This window comes from Cimex lectularius, unplaced genomic scaffold (genome assembly GCF_000648675.2).
Source record: "Cimex lectularius strain Harlan isolate CLEC.00 unplaced genomic scaffold, Clec_2.1 scaffold16, whole genome shotgun sequence".
In the NCBI taxonomy this organism is placed as follows: Eukaryota; Metazoa; Arthropoda; class Insecta; order Hemiptera; family Cimicidae; genus Cimex; species Cimex lectularius.
This window is the reverse complement of record NW_019392679.1, coordinates 2814254-2833157: the sequence shown is the minus strand read 5'-3', so window position 1 is coordinate 2833157 and position 18904 is coordinate 2814254. Positions and strand designations below refer to the sequence as shown.

Genomic DNA, 18904 nt, shown 5'->3' with positions numbered 1-18904 from the left:
TTCTATATAATTTGACTAAGGCAGCGCACATAAAGCAGCTTTTTCGTCAAGTAAAGATACCAATATGTACCAAGATTTCAAGCTGATAATATTATGGATCGTACGACTATTGTTAAGATCAGATTAAGCAGAAAATCGATCACGAATTATATGCGTTTTTCATAAATTTGTCTGCTGCATTTGACACGTGTCTGGGAATGACTGACATCCAGTTACCCTCAGAATACACATTTCAAAGACAGATCTTTGCAAGTCGCATTTGTATGTAATTTATTTATTTATGGTGTAACAACAATGTTGTTTAGAATACCCGTTTATAACTCAGTTTCAAGATGTTTAAATTCATGTAATGTCGGGTGATGAAATATGCGAAAGTTAGAAATATCATTAAAATATTTCTTTAAAAAATTAAACTATAATTATGATTTTATAATTATAGTTATAGTTCAAGAAACTAATTTACAGGCTACTTAATATATTGCTAAAGTTACTATAATACTCCAAAAATACAGCTGTCCTTTTCAGATGGCCCGGCTGAATTTCTATTGAACCAAGGACGCTATAAAAAAAATAAGTATTTAATCTTTTTAGTCTAGTTAAAATTTTTACCTTTTTTTGAAGAAAATTTATACAGGGTACCTCAGGCCCAGTTCAACTTTAAAATTTCAAATAGGACCCTACACCTCCTGACATATAGTTTTAAAGGATTTTTTATGCTGAAAACAATGGTGCAATCAGATTTAAAATTAGTCAAAATATGACAAAGTTATAGCAAAAAGTTTGAAAAAAAAACAACGCGTTTCGTTTGTTTCATTGTTAATACCAATAATTTACTTCTTCATTAAAGTAAACATTAATTGCCTTTATTGTTTACATTATGTTATTGTTTGTCAAGCGCGCATTTGGTTTGCTACATTTATTAATCACATTTCATGTTCGAACTGCCTGCCTTCCGTAAAGATGCAAAGATTTGCTATTTTTAACCACCCTTCACCGGTGCTCCGAGCGACAGAGCCTAAGACAAAGCCTAAGACAAAGCCTCTATCCTTTGCCACAGTTCTTCAACTGAGGTTGCTGGGCTATGATTAGCGTAGACGTTGAGTTAGTCAAGTGGAGTTAAATCGGGTAACCGAACTCGCCAACTGCTCGAGTCTTGAGGTCCTATCCACCTATCCTGGAAATGACGATTCAAATAACTTCTCACCTGCAAAGCGCGGGCATCCATCAAGCTGGAGAATTATTCTTTGTCGTTGTTGAAGAAGAACATCATCTAATAGTGTTGGTAAAACCAGCTCCAAAAAATTGAGGAAATGAGCGCACCATTTAAATTATTTTCGTAGAATTAAGGCCTAATTAATTTATTTCCGAGAAGTCCACACCAAACGTTGATACTGTGAACCACCTGATGATGACAAGAGTTTGAAATTCTTGGATTTTCCTCTGCCCACGTTCGAAAATTCCAACGGTTTAGTATGCCATTAGAAGTGTGCATGGATTCATCAGTCCAAACGTTCTCTTCAGCCTCCGAAATCGACATTTGTGCAACGAACGTTAGACGCCTGCCATAATCATAGTCCCGAAGTCTCTGGACAAGATGAAAGCGATACGGCTTGAAATTGTAAATCCGGTGTACAACTAATTTTATTTTGTGTGGTGATTAGTGACCGTTAGTCGATGATTATTCAGAAATCGTGAGATGCGGTCTGGTGTGATTTAGGTTTCAGAAAAACATTTTCTTTATCTTGCCACCGTTTCGATCTTTATTGAGATCATCTTCAGGGCCTGGGATTTACAAACATTGTTTAAATTTAACAAATACATGTAGCATGTGGAAAAAAGTGAATTTATACAATGCAAAAAATATATTTTTTATATTCAATCTAAATCTATAATTAAGAAATATTCAATCTAATTTTATTTTCTGAAAAACCAAAAACTCTTCCAACATTTCGGAGAGAGGAATTCGGATTTTCGCGAACATACAGTAAAATAGTCAGCTCCTCGTCGAAATTGCGCTGCCGGTTTCTTGGTGATTGAATATCAACTGATCCTTATCTCCTCATATTGCGAGCAACGCAAATAAACGTTTTTCGGTTTGCTCTGGGTCGACTTGGAAATTTCTGGGAATGCAACTCGACTGCACGACAGGTAGTACGATCTCGCTGTTGATCGGAAAAATTTGCTCTTCGGTTCATTTTGAATGGAATACCGAATGTAACGCATAGGTAGTCATAATGCCAGTTTGACAAACAATGACAGAATGTAAAAAATAAAGGCAATTTATTTACTTTAGTTGGAATTAACAACGAAACAAACAAAATACGTTTTTTCAAAGTTTTTGCTAAAAGTTTGTCTTTTTGACCAATTTTAAATCCGTTTGCAACATTGTTCTCAGCGTAAAAATCCTCTAAAGAGATTTGTCAGGATGTATAGGGCCGTATTTCAAATTTTGAAGTTGAACTGGGCCTGAGGTACCCTGTATAATTTTTCTCTACAAAAAGGTAAAGGTAAAAATGCAAAGTAGCCTAAAAATATTAAACACGTATACTTTGTTTTTTTTGATAGCGTCATTGGTTCAAGAGAAATTCAGCCGGGCCATCTAAAAAGACACCCTGTATATCTAAGTGACACGAACACCACAAGCTAAGTGATCTCAATTTCGTGACTCGTGCATGCTAGGTGGGAAACTGTGATTGACAACAAAACCGACCTTGTCCCTCAAACCCTCTAACGAATGGCAAATAATTTCTAATATTCCTTTGGTTTGCTTTGCTTGTTTACAAACATATTTGCATAAACATATTTAATCACTTATGTTGATACTTCTTCTCATTCATCAATAATAAGTTAATAAGAGAGTTTAAATCAAATATGTTCTAGCATCAAGGCGTTATTGATACGAAGGATAGTTTCATACAATATATTATATTTTATGTGTGTGTTAATTATAGTATGTACCACTGATCCAAATATGAAAAATAACTGAAACATAAGTCACACGTCTGGCATTCCATCATTTTCTAGGAGTCGTTGCTCACTGTTGTCAACTCTTGTATGTTTGACCTTTTTTTCGCAACATATAAAGACCAAACGCTATCATACGTAGACAACATGATCCATCCCTTTCACCAATGAACAATGTAAAAGGGAATTCGACTAAGAACAACAATACACCACAGAAGATGGCCGAAAAAGCGACTGACAGGGATACAGCGACATGTTCGTTAGCGGCCAAACGACAGGTTCATAATCTTAAAGACCTCATCGGAAAATCACAAAAAGATATCGATTCCTAAAAAGATTATTATTTGTTAAACTAACATGATTCTTTACGATAATGTATTAATAGCTGTTATTGACACAGCCTTAGGTTAAGTACGCTCAGCAATAAACCTAGATAGTAACAACTTTGCTTCATGAAAACTAAAATAACCTTATAGAAATGATAAATGATGGAGGGAATGTGGTGTTCAATCCTTTTTAAAAAGATAGTTCCTACTCACAGTAAGTTGTTTTGTAACGATCTGGATTTCGAGCCCTTTAGCTCATCATCAGGTTGAAGGACTTCTACAACCACGTCTCTCGACATGAATTGAAAGTAAATAACCTTTTCCATTGATCCCTTTTTAAAAATATATATTTAGTTAGAAATTAGACAATATAAACTGCTAGAATATAACATAATAAATTAAAAAACAGTAAAAATCTATCAAATAATAAAATTATATAGATTATAGTGTTAATACTAGACTTAAGCCGTTATAAATGGTCTAGTTCTAAAAACCAGAAAACTCCATAAAGAAGGTCGTCTCCAATCTCAATGGTCAGTATTTCTACTTACAAAAAAGTTAATTAAATTGACGTTGTATATTTTTTTCATCCACTTTTTCACCCTCAGTAATCTGTACAAAACAAAAAATCATAAGTATGCATATGTCATAGGTATGTATATAGTCATTGATGTTAATGACAATAGCAAGAAAGGCAGTTCGAACATAAAATGTGGTTAATAAATAGCAACGAAATGACTGTTTTTTCCAAACGTTTTGTCATTTGTTGACCAATTTAATATCCGATTGCATCTTTGTTTTCAGCGTAAAAAATTCTTTAAAATGATATGTCAGGATGTATAGAGTCGTATCTGAAATTTTGAAGTTGAACTAGGCCTGAGGTACCCTGTCTAATTTTTCTGCAAAAGAAGGTAAACATTTGAAACTAGACTAAACAATATTAAAACTTTTTTTTTTATAGCGTCATTGGTACAAGAGAAATTCAGCCGGGCCATCTAAAAAGGACACACACACTCTGTACACTATAATATTTCTAGGTGTGTTAGTGACAAAAATTTATGGAAATTGTTTGAGTTAGTAAGTCAAAATGAATGAATGAGAATATATAACAGTGTGATTGTGGGGAGAATGTTCATGCAACTGACCGGCACTGGTTGCATGTATAAGTGTAAGATGGAGGTGAGTGTTTAAGACTGGAGGAATTAATATGTTGTGTGTGAGTTTGTACGAGGTAAAATAAGTGAACGTTCTAATTACATTCGTAGTAAAGTGACAACTTATCAAATCCATCAATTAATTCAAATTAATTATAAATTTAATTGCTGACGGTAATTACGGTGACTACTATTGGTAACATTTGTAAAAGTAGGCTAATCAATTCGGCGAATCATTAATAAATAACAATAGACGAGGTAAGCACACTATAGTGTCATCATTAATAAATGTTAGGTACGAGAATACCGTGATAATCATTAAATGTAGAATAAGCTACATTATAGATAGCGATATGATCAATTGAAGTTGAGAATAAACAGTTCATGATTGTTTACCAGATAAGCTTTGTCCTGCGTAACTAAAATATAAGTCCAGATATATAAACAGATAATCTACAATTAAATTATTTTAAAACTGGTCAGTCTGAGATTGCGAAGGATATTCCAAATAATTATCTATTATTATATAATTGCACATGTTCCTCAACCTCCTCTTTTTGACTGCATTTTGGATGAATCTTTTACGTTAAATGAATTGAAAAATGAAAAAAACTAAGGAGCTCACCTATTCTTCGTGGGACGGGTTACAGTATCGCTCAAGACTTTCCAGCATCGATCAGACAGAAAAGATTTAGCCTTCTTCGCGTTCGAGGCGAAATACGAAGACGTATTCCAGGGGCTAAATGTCTCCTGCGCTCTGACAAACTGTTATTCCAAAACAAGTGCTATTTTTGGGATGAGACTTCTGGACTCTGTTCGAAAGATTCTGGAAAACCACGGAATGCCACAGAATACTGGAAGTTGGCGAACCACTTTAAACACAGGTCTCCTTCCAAAAGCAGCAATATCTCGATGAGTTCCTGGGTAACCCACTTTAAAAATTTACTTAACCCCCCCTTGATCACCTTTGCACATGTTTCTCAACCCCCTCTTTTTGACTGCATTTTAGATGAATCTTTTACGTTAAATGAATTGAAAAATGTTGTCTCTAGTTTAAAAAATAATAAAGCTCCGGGTCCTGATGGCATTAGCTACGAGTTCTATAAATTTGCAACCGACTGTTTTCTTGAAAAATTATTATCTTTTTATAACTTCGTATTTAACACTGGTGATGTCCCGTCTTCCTTCGGGAGGTCAATTATTTTTCCTTTACACAAACAGGGTGACGTTAATGATGTTAACAACTTCCGAGGTATTTCTTGTATCAATGCATGTGCTAACATTTTTTCAAATCTTCTTCTTCAACGCCTCGAGAAATTTGTCAAAAGCAATAGCCTCCTAAGTGAGTTCCAGGGCGGGTTCAGGAAAGGTTACTCATCCATAGATAATATCTTCACATTAACCAACATTATTAATTAACACTTAAACAAAAATAAGAAAGTATATGCCTTTTTCGTGGATCTTAAGGCTGCCTTTGACTGTGTGGATAGGAATGCGCTTATACTTAAAACTCAGCAACCTTGCTTTCTCAATAAAAATTCTTTCAATATTGAAATCCTTATTTAAACAATCCTGCTCTGCAGTCGTTGGGGAGGGTATCTCGGGATATTTGGAGGTGCGCTCAGGGGTTAGACAGGGATGTAACTTGAGTCCTTTATTATTCTCCCTTTTCCTCGACGATCTCCCGGATTGTCTTGAATACGGTATACGCTACGGAAATATTGAAATAAAGATTCTTTTGTACGCGGACGATATTGTGATTCTGTCAGACTCACCGGTTACCCTGCAAAAAAATACTAATGCCTTAGAGACTTACTGTAATAAATGGAATCTTTCGGTCAACCTAAACAAATCCAAAATTATGGTTTTTCGTAGGAGAGGCAGGCTTGCGGCTAATGAACGCTGGTACTTTAAGGGCTCTCGCATTGAAACAGTCAATGAGTATAAATATTTGGGCCTAATTCTCACTCCTAAACTTTCACTCAATGTTCATCTCAAGCGAAAAACTCATATTGCAAAATATGCAATGAATTCAATTTGGGCTAAATTCACTTCCAATAATCTTGTCCCGGTGTGCAGCAAATACAGGCTGTTTTTGGCTGTTTGCCGCTCGATTGTGTCCTACGCTNTCACTCCGTCAAACAAGTATCCTTAACAATTCCTTATAATCTCACAAATCCTCAACAGGGGAGGTTGCCTTAAAATTGCATTTTTGCATTAAATTACATCTTTCTAATACGTCTGTTTGTCCCAAATAAAAACAAATGGTCGATAAATCCAGAAAATGACGGTCGTTTACAATATGAAATGTATTAAACTTAAAAAAAAAAAAAAAAAAAAAAAACCTGAACTGAATAAATACTTCAATACTTCATAGAGAAAAATAAATAATGTATAAAAAGAAATGTTTTTTGTACTATTCAAAACAGCACTCCATAAATTAATATAAAATGCTCGTATAATGTATCATTACTGCTATTGTAATTTACCTCTTAAAATTCTACAGGAAGACGGTGAAAACCATGTAAAATAAGCTTTTTATTGTTTTTAAAAATTATTTATGGAGTAATGAATATTTACAAATAAAGCTTATTATCGATCTATTTCTCTAAACCTCTACTACTTTACATCATCTCTGCTTTGATAAAGTTTTCGTTCTCACACGTTTGAATTCTCATCTCAATTCTTTTTCCACAGTGATAAACCCGATGGCTTTCTTATCAACAAGATCGAAAAGAAAAAAAGAAGAAGGGAAATCCTTTGAGAAATGCAAATGCCAACATTATCTAAAGTCCAGTAAAAGCCTTAAAGGTCGCATGCTAAGAAAGGAAGTCGAGAAACTGTGTCGTAGATAACATGCCAGCTCATGCCCGTTTCTATACTTAACGGTTGTTTTTAATAAATTAATTATACTTTTTATCTAAGGTTTTGGTTGAGATGGAAAGTCTAGTGTCACGAGTTTTGAGAATTTTATAATTATTAAATTTTTTCAACCATTAGAAAGGATTTTAGAAACGGTTCAATACGTTTTTTAAAACATAGATAAGTAAGTGCATTAGTCAATACAAATATTCTGTACAATAAAATAAAGTTGATTTTGTTAACACCTTTTTTTTGTGGCAAATTTGCCATTAAAATCTGAACGATTAACTTGTAATTTAACGTTTAGTTAAAAAAAAAGGAAGAAAGCAAACTAGTTTGTCTTTACCTGGGAGAAATTCTCCGATAATGGCATAATTTTAACAATATTTGTTACAATAAAGTTTTTCATTTAAAACCATGCATGCCATTTTTCAGAAAATAAGATTGAACTACTAATAATAAAAAAATGAAATAAGACAAACGCAATTTTTTTGTTTTGAAATGGCGATATAAAAGTAATTTTGTAATAAAATTTCTTGACTTTACACAAAGTTTAGGCCGATAGGAAAAAGTTATATGGTTTTTTTTTCACTAAAGATGAAACAGAAACATGAATTTAGAGCACGTTCAAATAATTTTGACTGTTGCTTGTAGGATAATAAAAAAAAACGGAAAGAGGTAGAAAAAGCGCCAGCAGTCATCCCATCAAAAGATGAGGATATGTGGTCCACAACGCCAAGCACATGCTGAGCGGAGGCATTTTGAGAATGAAAGCCGAACTGGTGATTTGGGAGAAGGTTCAAGGAGTTTATTGTAAGGATCAGTTGTTTTAAAGAACAGTATTCTTAATACTAGAGTCTGTATAAGAATTTTAATAACAGTATTAGTAAAAGTGTTTTATGAACTTTGAGTTGAAATAAATTCTGGTTAATTTTTTTAATTATTACATCATAAAAGTAAAGAAAGCTCAGGATGGAGCCCCGAGGACCTTATCGGTTTACTGGCAACCACGTGGAGTGGAAATTGCATTTTTTTTCAATGATCGCCTGCTTCCGTCCCGACAGGATAGACCGAAACCAATATACCTCGAAGCTGGAGAAACAAGGGAAGCTATATTTTGAAGAAGGTGGTAAACCGAATGGCGTTGCTAAAATCGAAAAGCACAAACAACAACCACGCCACCATCCATACACCTTCGGACGTCATCATTCACTTAACCAATACTGTTTGAGTGGTAAAATGTCTCTCGAATTCTCACTGCATCGGATTTAGTTGGTTACTGCCTTCTTGGATCTGGTTTGTGAACTATACGCTAAGCCCCAGCTTTGATGTAGAGCAGAAAATTGATATTTTCTTTAACCAGAGGTGACAGCGGGATTTCTAACTTTATTGATAGATTTTAAGGTACTACTTAGCAAATTTCCACTCAGAGGGAAAGATGGACTGCCGTAATGAGTGGTTATTTATATTAAGTATCGGTACAAAACCAGCAGGTATCTATTAAAGCATACGACTGGTTATTTTATCAAATGCAAAGTGAATGATTTTTTTAGAATTTTTAAAAGAATTAAATGAATTATCTGGTGTAATACGTATGACGTAAGAGATTTTCGCTACATACAGTACATTTTAAGCCAGCACGTACGTTTAGAAATATCAATGAAATTTATATTGAAATATTTTATTAATTATCATTCAGTTCTTTTAAAAAAACACCTTTCTAATTAAATAAAAATGAAATAATTCTCGTTAAAATAACTAGATACATTAAAGTCAATACATTCTGGCTTACCTTCACTAAGATAATTGTAAGTATCCCTCCTGCAGCTATGATTAACGCCCATTTGGCCCATTTTGGCAAGTCCATTTTCTGTAGAAAAAATCCAATATTAGAACTACTAAAATAAAAATAAAATATACACTATTTAACTACAAAATCCAGGTATTGTCGCCATGTGTTATTGTCATTATTACGATCCCTTTCGACAAATTCCTTCGCGTTTCATCGATTACAGCAATTAGAGATATTCGAATAAGGAGTAACAAAAATGGCCTTAGAGCAACGAGAACCAATCAAGAGTTTCAGATTAAGGCTTGCTGCTGTCAACGACATTCAAGTGCCAAATCTCTTATTTAACTATTGATAAATCTATCTACATAAAATATAACTTGTTTCCTATTCATTTTGTAAATTTGAAAATACATTTATCATTGTAGAGAGGAAAGAGAAAAAGGCGTTGTATTTATTAATTAAATCTAATATCATTTAGTATGACACCCATATATATATATATATATATATATATATATATATATATATATATATATATATATATATATATAAATTGCATTTATGAAAGAAATATGAAAAAAATTGCATTTATTGGAAAAGATTTCTGATAAAATCGTATTTTCCATTAATCAAGAATAAGTTAGTCCCAAATGTGTTCGATTGGGTTCAAATCTCGAGCAGGCCACACCAAGCACATAATTCCAATCTCATTTAGGTAGTCATCCACAATACATCCTCTATGGAGCCTCGCATTATCCTGCATTAGCAAGGATTTCTCACTGATGTGGGAGCAAATGGCACTACATATTCTTTGATTATGTCTTGTAACTCTGTGAAGGTAGAAATCTTTCTCGCACGACAACCAATTCGGTGCGGGCGTCCAAGGAAATGCCATCCCAGAACATCAGTGACTCATCGTGGAATGCTAATAAACAATACAGCGTGGGGCTTACCTTTCTCCAGAGCCTCTCCATATGAAATTATGCTCAATTGAAACAAACTCACCTCCACTGAAAAGGGAACTCGTTCACAGTCTGCCAATGCCCAATTGACATGTTCCCGTGCAAATTGAAGCCTGGCCATTTTATAGAGGTCCACGAGCCGGGTGACGGTCACTGAGGGAATTTTCATTGAGCCTTCTTCTTCCTGGAGGAAATCGAAGTATTTCGGACTTGTCTGAGAGTCAGATTATCCCATTTCCCGTAATGCTGGAGTTTTGTAGAGCGTGATGACGGATGAACCCATCGTCTCTCTCGTCTGTAGACCTAAGTCGATCCTGTACAGGCCTTCTAGTGTAAAGCCCTTTTCTCTTAAGCGCCGAAAAATCCGTTCCTATTGAAGAGTGATTACATTCAGGCTCCGGGCGATTTCGCGCCGGCTGTTTAATTCCTTTTATAAGTTATGATTCTGACACTATCATACTCACTCGAAGGCCTGACTGGAGTTATTGAAAAAGGTTTAAAAATAAGAATAACATCAATGAAGGAAAAATATTAACTTTAGGCGTAGCAGAATGGAAGGGCATAATGCTAATTTCTGTGCAAATTAATTAGTACAAAAGAAAATAAGGATGTAAACAAAGCAATACTTACAGTTTATTTTGACTACGATAGCTTTTAATTACTTGTAACTAATGTAGAAAGATAATGGATTTAATTTTAAACTAAATAAATTGAGTGATGCGTTAAATTTGTCCATCCATTGATATGACTATGGTTATCATACTAAATTATATTAGATGCTACAGAACTATATTTTAAATAAATATATTGTAACGAGATGTATATTTACTTTGGTGGATTTATTTAAAAAAAAAAAAAAATCGTTAGGTCACCATCGTGCTAAAAAATTATTATGATTTTTTTAAAACTATTATGAAACTAACCATTGATAAAACCAGCATAAATAGTCTAAAAGCGAGAAAAAACTCTTCAAAAGTTGGAGAAACGATTTAAAAAATGAAAAAAAAATTAATCACATTATAATGATATAAAAAGACGTTGTCGGATCAAATGATAAAATTAAGCGTTAATAATAATTTAAATTTATTTAAAAAAAATGAAGTCTACATAGGGTTTCATTTCAATAGCTGTGTTAAGCTTAATATAGATACTTTATATTGCGATGTTAATATTGTTTTAGAAGATATATTACGCAATTTAATGGTTTTTACTGCTTTACAGCAATCTAATTGTATTCTTTGAAATTAGCGAATTTAATTGGTCAAGCGGACCACAAAATTAGTGAATTTGTATTCTTTGAGTTGAAATCAATCCAAATTTCATACATACCGTCCGTAAGATGCAAGAACAGTTGCGTGAATGACAATTTCAATTGTTGACGCGACGTTCAATTTGCCAACCAAACAAACTATATTCAGACAATTGTTTTGGCTGAATGACATTGAGAACTTTGATTAAACATTTGGCCGGCTGAACAAAAAATATTCTATTATAAAGACAAGTTTGCCAAAGTTTACTATAGTAAAACTTACAGGTTTTGGAAAAAAGCACAACATAAGAACACTGATTTTTTTTGCCATTTTATTCCTAATAACAACTTTTACACATAAAGTAAATAAAAACAAATTAAATTTTGGATAGAAAATAAATGATTTTTTACTGTATCAAGCGATGTCATCTTGTGAAACCATCAAGTATTTTAACATTTATCCTCAGTTTGTCAGCATCAGAACAACCTTGGGCCTGATCCGCCGAGTCCCGTAGTACTTTTAATACTAATAATTGTAAGAAGTGAGATTTATATTGTTTCTTATACACTGTTCCTACCTTTAATTTACGTAATTAATGATATCAATTGTTAATAAATATTAGAGAAAATTATGAGTCACATTTACAAATTGATGTCTTATTTAAGCCCTAAATTTTTTATTTAATTAATTCAACCCTTTTAACAGTCATACCAATGTTTATTACGCGTTAGGGTGAATCCCCTTCACACGATGCAAAATGCGTATCCTTGCGAGTGTAAAATAAAAATAAGAAAAAATATTTATGCCACAAACTCAATTTAATTAAACGGAAAATACAAAAATTGGGACCTGATCCAAATAAATTATAACAAAACCTTTAAAAAAAATAAATGTATTCAGATTTGAAAAAAAATGTGATCTTTGACATACGCAACTAACTCCTTGCCATTTACATAAAAAGAGCAGGTGTCTTCAAACAAAATTCAGAGAGTCCTTCCTCGTCCTTTCGTAGCTCAGCTCGCACTGCCCGATCCTGCTGTAGGGGATTAGCTTATCCTTTGAGATAAGCTCCATTTAAAAATATTGTTATAATTTACAAATTGATGTCTTATTTAAGCCCTAAATTTTTTATTTAATTAATTCAACCCTTTTAACAGTCATACCCTGATCAACCGTCTAGTCTCGCTGTCTTCCTTCAAACTGTTCAATAGCACTCAACCAACCGAAGAAAACTTCATGATTTAAAGTTCATAATATTAAACGTGTTATTTAATAAAATAGGTTTAATACAGCGTTAAATATAGAGAGAAATTGTTACCACTTCATAAATATGTAATGCACTCATTTTCGACAATGCATGTATTACATTATAACATGAGCTCAACGTTTAAAGTTAGTTTATAAATGAATTTAAGCTTAATTCAGGGTGTGTTAGATAAATATATTAGTGGACAGAATGAGCGATAATTTTAATTTAAAAAAATCTTTTTTAATGAACAAAAATAGTTTTGGATCATGCTTTTCAATAATAATTTATATTTTTAATAAAAAACTAAAAGACTGGCAGTAATCTGTTTCATTATGAGAACATTTTAATACTTTTAAGATTATTTTATAACACTATATATATATTTTATAAACACTTCAATACAACCAAGTAGTGTACTTAATGACTTCATTTAATTAGAATCTTAACTTACATTACCTTAATAAAAAATTCTATTCTACTCTGCTCTTTTTGTTTGTTAATATAATTGTTTAACGCGTTTTCCCAATTGATTGAGAGTTGAATAAAAGGCAGAGCATTTCAGCATTAATATTCTGTACTATATAGAATTTTTTTTTATAACTTGGAACATTTTTTATTTTTTAACTTTGTGTATACATAGATAAGGTTATCAATGTAACGGTTATCTCGATCTGCTTTCAATTGATGAAGGTTTAGTGATATTTTTGACGGCTGACAGGATCAACGGAAGTTTCAAGGGGACGGCGAGAGTATGATGAGGTCTCACAAGACGATCAAAGGTTGTATTGATTGAGATTGTCAATTATAGGTTGGGGCTTAGACGATAAACGGAATGGGAAACACAACGAGAAGAGCCGTTTTGATATCCTGGAGCGTACGTGTCACTCAAACGTCAGTTTCGAGCTAAGCTAAAGGTTTATATCAAAAGCGTGCTTCCTTCCAAACGGGCCTGCTGTAATAAAAGCCGACTGTCACATAAAGCACGTGAGCGCCATGAATATCATTGTTCTCCCCAATTAAAGCCGTCACACGCTGAGATTTCGGCACATTCGATTGTTTAACGATAATTAGAAACTTTTGTCTTAATTTTCTTTTGACGGTTTTTTTTGTTCGAGCCGTTTAGGTTTGCCATTAATTTCACAACAATATCAAATATCCATCTATATGTCGTATTTTATTTATAACACTGCCGTATTTTTTACATTGCTGATTTTAGATTACTGCTTTATATAAGCTCACACCCACGCGTATATACGTACATGCTTCACTTTTCACTTCTTGTAGTCCACTGGCAACCCCAGCTTTTGTAATTTACAATAAATTACCGGCAGGCCTGAAGAATAACCCACCCCAGGCGTTGGCAGGCCGGGACCAGATTTTGGTCCAGCATTTCGATCCAATGACGTCCAGCCTCCGAGGTTGGGCTCCAGGGACTATCAAACGCAAGGTCATTTCAGCTCCAACGCTTGTAGTTCCGAGATCCAGACCCATTTACACTCCCACTCATTCTTAAATAAATTTTTTCCTATTTACATACCTCCCACCCGATTAGGATCGAGTACTCGATATTCCATCATCACCCTTTACACCTGTTATATAACTAACCTAATTGAAGGACGATGGGGTAGCCAATATTACGCCATTGGCCGGCCCTCTTACAGTACACATTTTGTCAATAAATACACTCACTCTCAACATAAATATAAGCCATAACACAAAACTATCACTACTATATACAATAAAACAACCGTTTTCTTCAAGAATCAGAACAGGGGATGCAGATATTTGCTGCCGTACTCAAGAACTATTCTCATATCGGGTGGCATTCCTACGCTCTCTCTATACGGAGCTAAGGAATTGCACCCGTCAATTAGTTGGTCGACATCGAACCTTCCTCTGCATGTCTGACACATACTCGGGTTTTGGCCGAAAAATAAGTGTTCATGTGTCAACCTCCAATGGCCCTTTCTTAAACGGGTTTTCGACATTGCAATCCAAGTATACGACATTTTGGCTGTATCGACAATAAAAATGAGGTGTTTCGGTAGCTGGCAATACTTATCAATTTCCTTTCGTTTTATGAAACTTTTCTTTACGCTTATCTTGGAAAGCTGCACTTTAGGCAAGTTGGAGGTGTATTTGGAAAAAATAATTTTTCTTTTTCTGTCGCTAATCTTCGTTATTAAGGTTCATAAAAACAGCGCTCCAAATTATTTTCGAATGACGATTGGATTGGTGTGGAGAGCAGTATGCAATAATTTATTAAAAGTGAGGATTAACTTTTTTTTTATTTGGTTTGTATTTTCTATTTCATTTTATCAACTAACAAGAATATATCGGCTAATTTAATTAAAATTAATAGAATAAGAATAAATTAGAAATATCCCTATTCATTTTTCAACAGTTTATATCAACTCCATGATTTATGGCAATTACTGAGGATTAATGGTTTTTTTTATGATCAACTGGTTGTCTTCCAGGAGAGGTTGTCTTCTGTAGAGAGAGAAAACTGACTAGGAATGAAGGCAGAAAATACTTTTTGTACAAAGTTTTGACGTTCATTCGCTCCCTGACATCGTGTAAGAAAAGTCTAACTTTCTCATCAATACAATGTACTTGTCTCCAGGCATCAGGGGTTGATGACAGGTATCAAAAGTCTATGATTGATTTGAAATTCGGCTTAATTGTTGTAGTGACAAGTAAACTGGTCAACTACAGAGATTTCGAGGAATAAAAGCAAAACAAAAGTCAAAATTAGAAAATTGCCTTAATCCACAGTGTACTAATACATATTTATCGTAATATTACACATTTTGGAATATTTTTAAGACAGAATTATTTATCTGTACATAAAATTAGTTTAAAAATTTAAAATTCAAGGTCAGGGTTGCACTTGCAATTGTTGAAGACATTTAATAGAAGAACAAAAATAATACAGGCCAAGGTTCTTGCAAAATGAATACTTGCTTTTTATATCCCTAACTATTCTGTTTCGTAAATACTTTCCGGTGACTTGATTTTTCCAACTGGATCTAGAAGTATTTTCTTCTAGGTCAAAGAGAAAAGTTTCGCAAGAAACTTAGTCTGCCCAAAACTCTTAAGCAACGTCAAATTCCTGAGAGCACGCAACTGTCGCCGTAAATAGTTGATTCCGCTGTATTGTCGCGTGTATATCGGGATTCGTCTCCTTCTCAGCTAATTATTTTAGTTGATTACAAAACTTACATTAACATTTCCATTGTATTGAAGAAAATCGATTAAACCTTTTTTTTCCCAGAGGGTATTTCAAATACGAGGTTGTATGAACCCTCGGGGTGCCGGTGTTTAAAAAGAAAAAAAAATTGTAAGTATATAGGGTTCGACTGCAGGGCCACTGGATTCGAACCCGGGACCTTTACATTACAGCGATGAGTGCCGCGTCCACGCCCAAACCGTTGGGGCCACCGATTCCCCCATTTTAAAATGTTTAAATAAAATCTAAACCAGAGTTATGTTGTACCCTGCCTTCCAGGCTCCTGTACAACGAATGATTTTGTAAAGTATTTGGCCATGATGAATTAGTATCACATGATATAATAAATAGAAATTTATTATTCTTGTTAATCAGAGTGTTTAAGATCCAATATTCATTATAATTTGTAGATTTAATCCATACGCTTGATTACTATGATGTTTGAAACGTTTAATCTGCATCTTCTTTAGAAGAAAATGGATATTTAAAAACCATTATGAGTTTTAAAGAAGCGAGAAATCGTTTAATAGCCCAGGCCGCAAGTTTATTGACCCTGACCACGGCCTGAGATTATTGCGACCAAATTTTCAATAATTCATAGGTTCGTTGCTCAAGTAGCATTACAATGTAGTGTGAAAAACGATTAAAAAAACCCGGCTAAACAGCTACCTATGTATACAGAAGTATACGATTATGTACATTGCCGGAATTACTCTCCTCGTGTAGCCGAAGGCAGGATTTGCAGGGGAAATTTACTTTCTCATGGGTCCGACGAACTTAAAGCAGACCGGAATTTAAACTGGCTTGCTAAATTTATGTAGGGCTGGTAAAGGATTAGCGAAAAGTTTCAAACGACTCGGTTTCCTGCAAATCCTTTCCACCATGGGCTCGTTCTACTTATAATAATTAATAATGTTTTGAATACGGTTTGCCTATGCCGTGAAATAGTTGTAAAAAATAACATTTATTCCCCATCTCTCTAAATATTTACATCATCATCTGTTATTTATTTCTTTGGATTTGAATAAATGATCGATATCTTTTTTAATTTGCTATGTTATAGTACAGTGATTTGAAAAATCCAATTTTACAGACCTAAATGAAATTTTACCTTTGTTTAAAAAAAACGCATTGTCCAAAATTTCAAAAAGGTTCCGTTTGTGAATTATAAACGACGATCCATTTTCATCTATTTGAAAAAATCACACACAAGTAATTAATTAAGGTTTTTAGTCGAGATAAAAAAAGTCAATGGCACGAGCGAGATTCGAACCCACGATCTTCGGCTTGATACGCCGCTGCTCTACCACTTGAGCTATCGTGACCTCGATCCACTCGGGCACCTCCCATCTCAACCGCACCTTTTGAATTTTGAAAAATGGCAAAAAGGAGGGAAAATTCAAAAGGTGTGGTTGAGGTGGGAAGTTGGTGTCCGAGTGGATCGAGGTCACGATAGCTCAAGTGGTAGAGCAGCGGCGTATCAAGCCGAAGATCGCGGGTTCGAATCTCGCTCGTGCCATTGACTTTTTTATCTTGACTAAAAACCTTAATTAATTATAGTATATTAATTGGTAAGCGGACCACGAAATTAGTAAATTTAATTACACACAAGTTATAAGAAAAATCATCCAGCGTTAGCACAAGTTTAAAGCAAGATTATTTTACTGTATTAAATAATTTCGATAACATATATGTAGACGTGGAAATATGCGAAAATTTGAAATTTTAAGATATTTCTTTAGCTAGATTTAATGAGGTCTGTTTATTTTGCATTATTACAACCCTTGATAACAAATGGGATCCTAGTTTGGGGAGGTACCACAAAATCTACAATTTCTCCAATAATAATTGTTCAAAATTCTATAATAAAAATATTGCTAAATAAACATAGAAGGTACAACACAAAACCACTCTACATTGATTTTAAAGTATTAAAAGTCAATTATTTTTTATGTATTCATGTATTAGTATTTATAAATATAAATTTTTACCTATTATGAATTTATAAGTATAAATTTTTACCTAAATTCAATTTCATTGCAGGAACAAATGCGTTAATAAAATTTATTGTTTCTAAAGAAAAAGTTACATACATTATAACGATGCTTGTAATGTAGCATTATGATTCTTATATCAAAACGAAATTAATATAAATTATTTTTCCTTTTGTGATAAATTTAATTTTTTTAAACATATATAATTAAAAACAAAAAATGTTTAAAAGTGATAAATAATGAAATAATAAAACAATTTTTGTATAGTGGCATCCGATAGCTTGGTAATTTCAGCCCCAAGCGCGTGCGAAATACAACACACTCAATACGCACTCACACAAATAAATACATTCACACCTATATACATTGCATTCATTCTGTTTAGTAAATGGAGTAGCAATATTCCTCCAATAATTTTTTAAAAAATTACATAAAATGACAATAGTCAAATAAATTGAATGAATACTGCTACCACTAATTTGTATAAATCTGTTTTTTGTTTATCCTTGTAGCATAATCCTATTTGTGAGCTCAGAACTCCTGCTCTCAAGCCCAAGTTAAACTTACTAAGACCAGGCTGTTCATCGTACATTATTTTGTTTTACATTATTATTTAATTTTTCCTCAGAATGATGTATTCAATGAACAGCAACATCATTTTTGTATCGTCTTTTGTATAGTCGTTTGACTGTGGACCAATTATACTTTATCTAAAGTTTTAAAGTACTTTAGATATTTTAATCATTAGTGATTTGAACTTTCGAACGTATAAGGGAACATGGTACAAAAAAATAGGTGAATTTGCAGAACTGATAATAATTGAAATACCAGATTGTTTGAAATATTCGATTCGTGTTAAATAATATGTATTTAAAGGATGTTGTTTGTTACAAAGAAAATCAAGCCACAGACTGATCTATCAAAAGATTACTTTAACTCGGGTGAGTATTTGTGCAAGTAATTATTATATTTTCAATACTTACAATTTATTTCAGCCTGACGCACAGTTACAATAAACGACATTAGTTCAATTATTCGATGTAAAGATAATTGTATTCTAGTCCGGAGTTCTAAGACAACTAAAAAAGGAGTGATAGTTTCTTTCAAGAAGGTGACCAG

General features: G+C 33.4%; 1 protein-coding gene across 3 annotated transcripts in view; it reads right to left on the bottom strand.

Moving 5' to 3' along the window:
• Nucleotides 1-18904, bottom strand: part of LOC106661430 (aminopeptidase N) — a 44690-nt gene extending 25786 nt beyond the window's left edge. Inside the window, exons 1-2 of one of the 3 annotated variants that reach the window (XM_014384807.2) lie at nt 18769-18904; nt 9099-9176 (exon numbers count right to left, since the gene is read on the bottom strand). In XM_014384807.2, the coding sequence (XP_014240293.1) occupies nt 9099-9173 (75 nt within the window). In that variant the 5' untranslated portion in view covers nt 9174-9176; nt 18769-18904. Of the gene's footprint in view, nt 1-9098; nt 9177-10103; nt 10412-18768 lie in introns of those variants that run through there. The other 2 variants (XM_014384805.2, XM_024225600.1) reach the window with 2 other exon arrangements.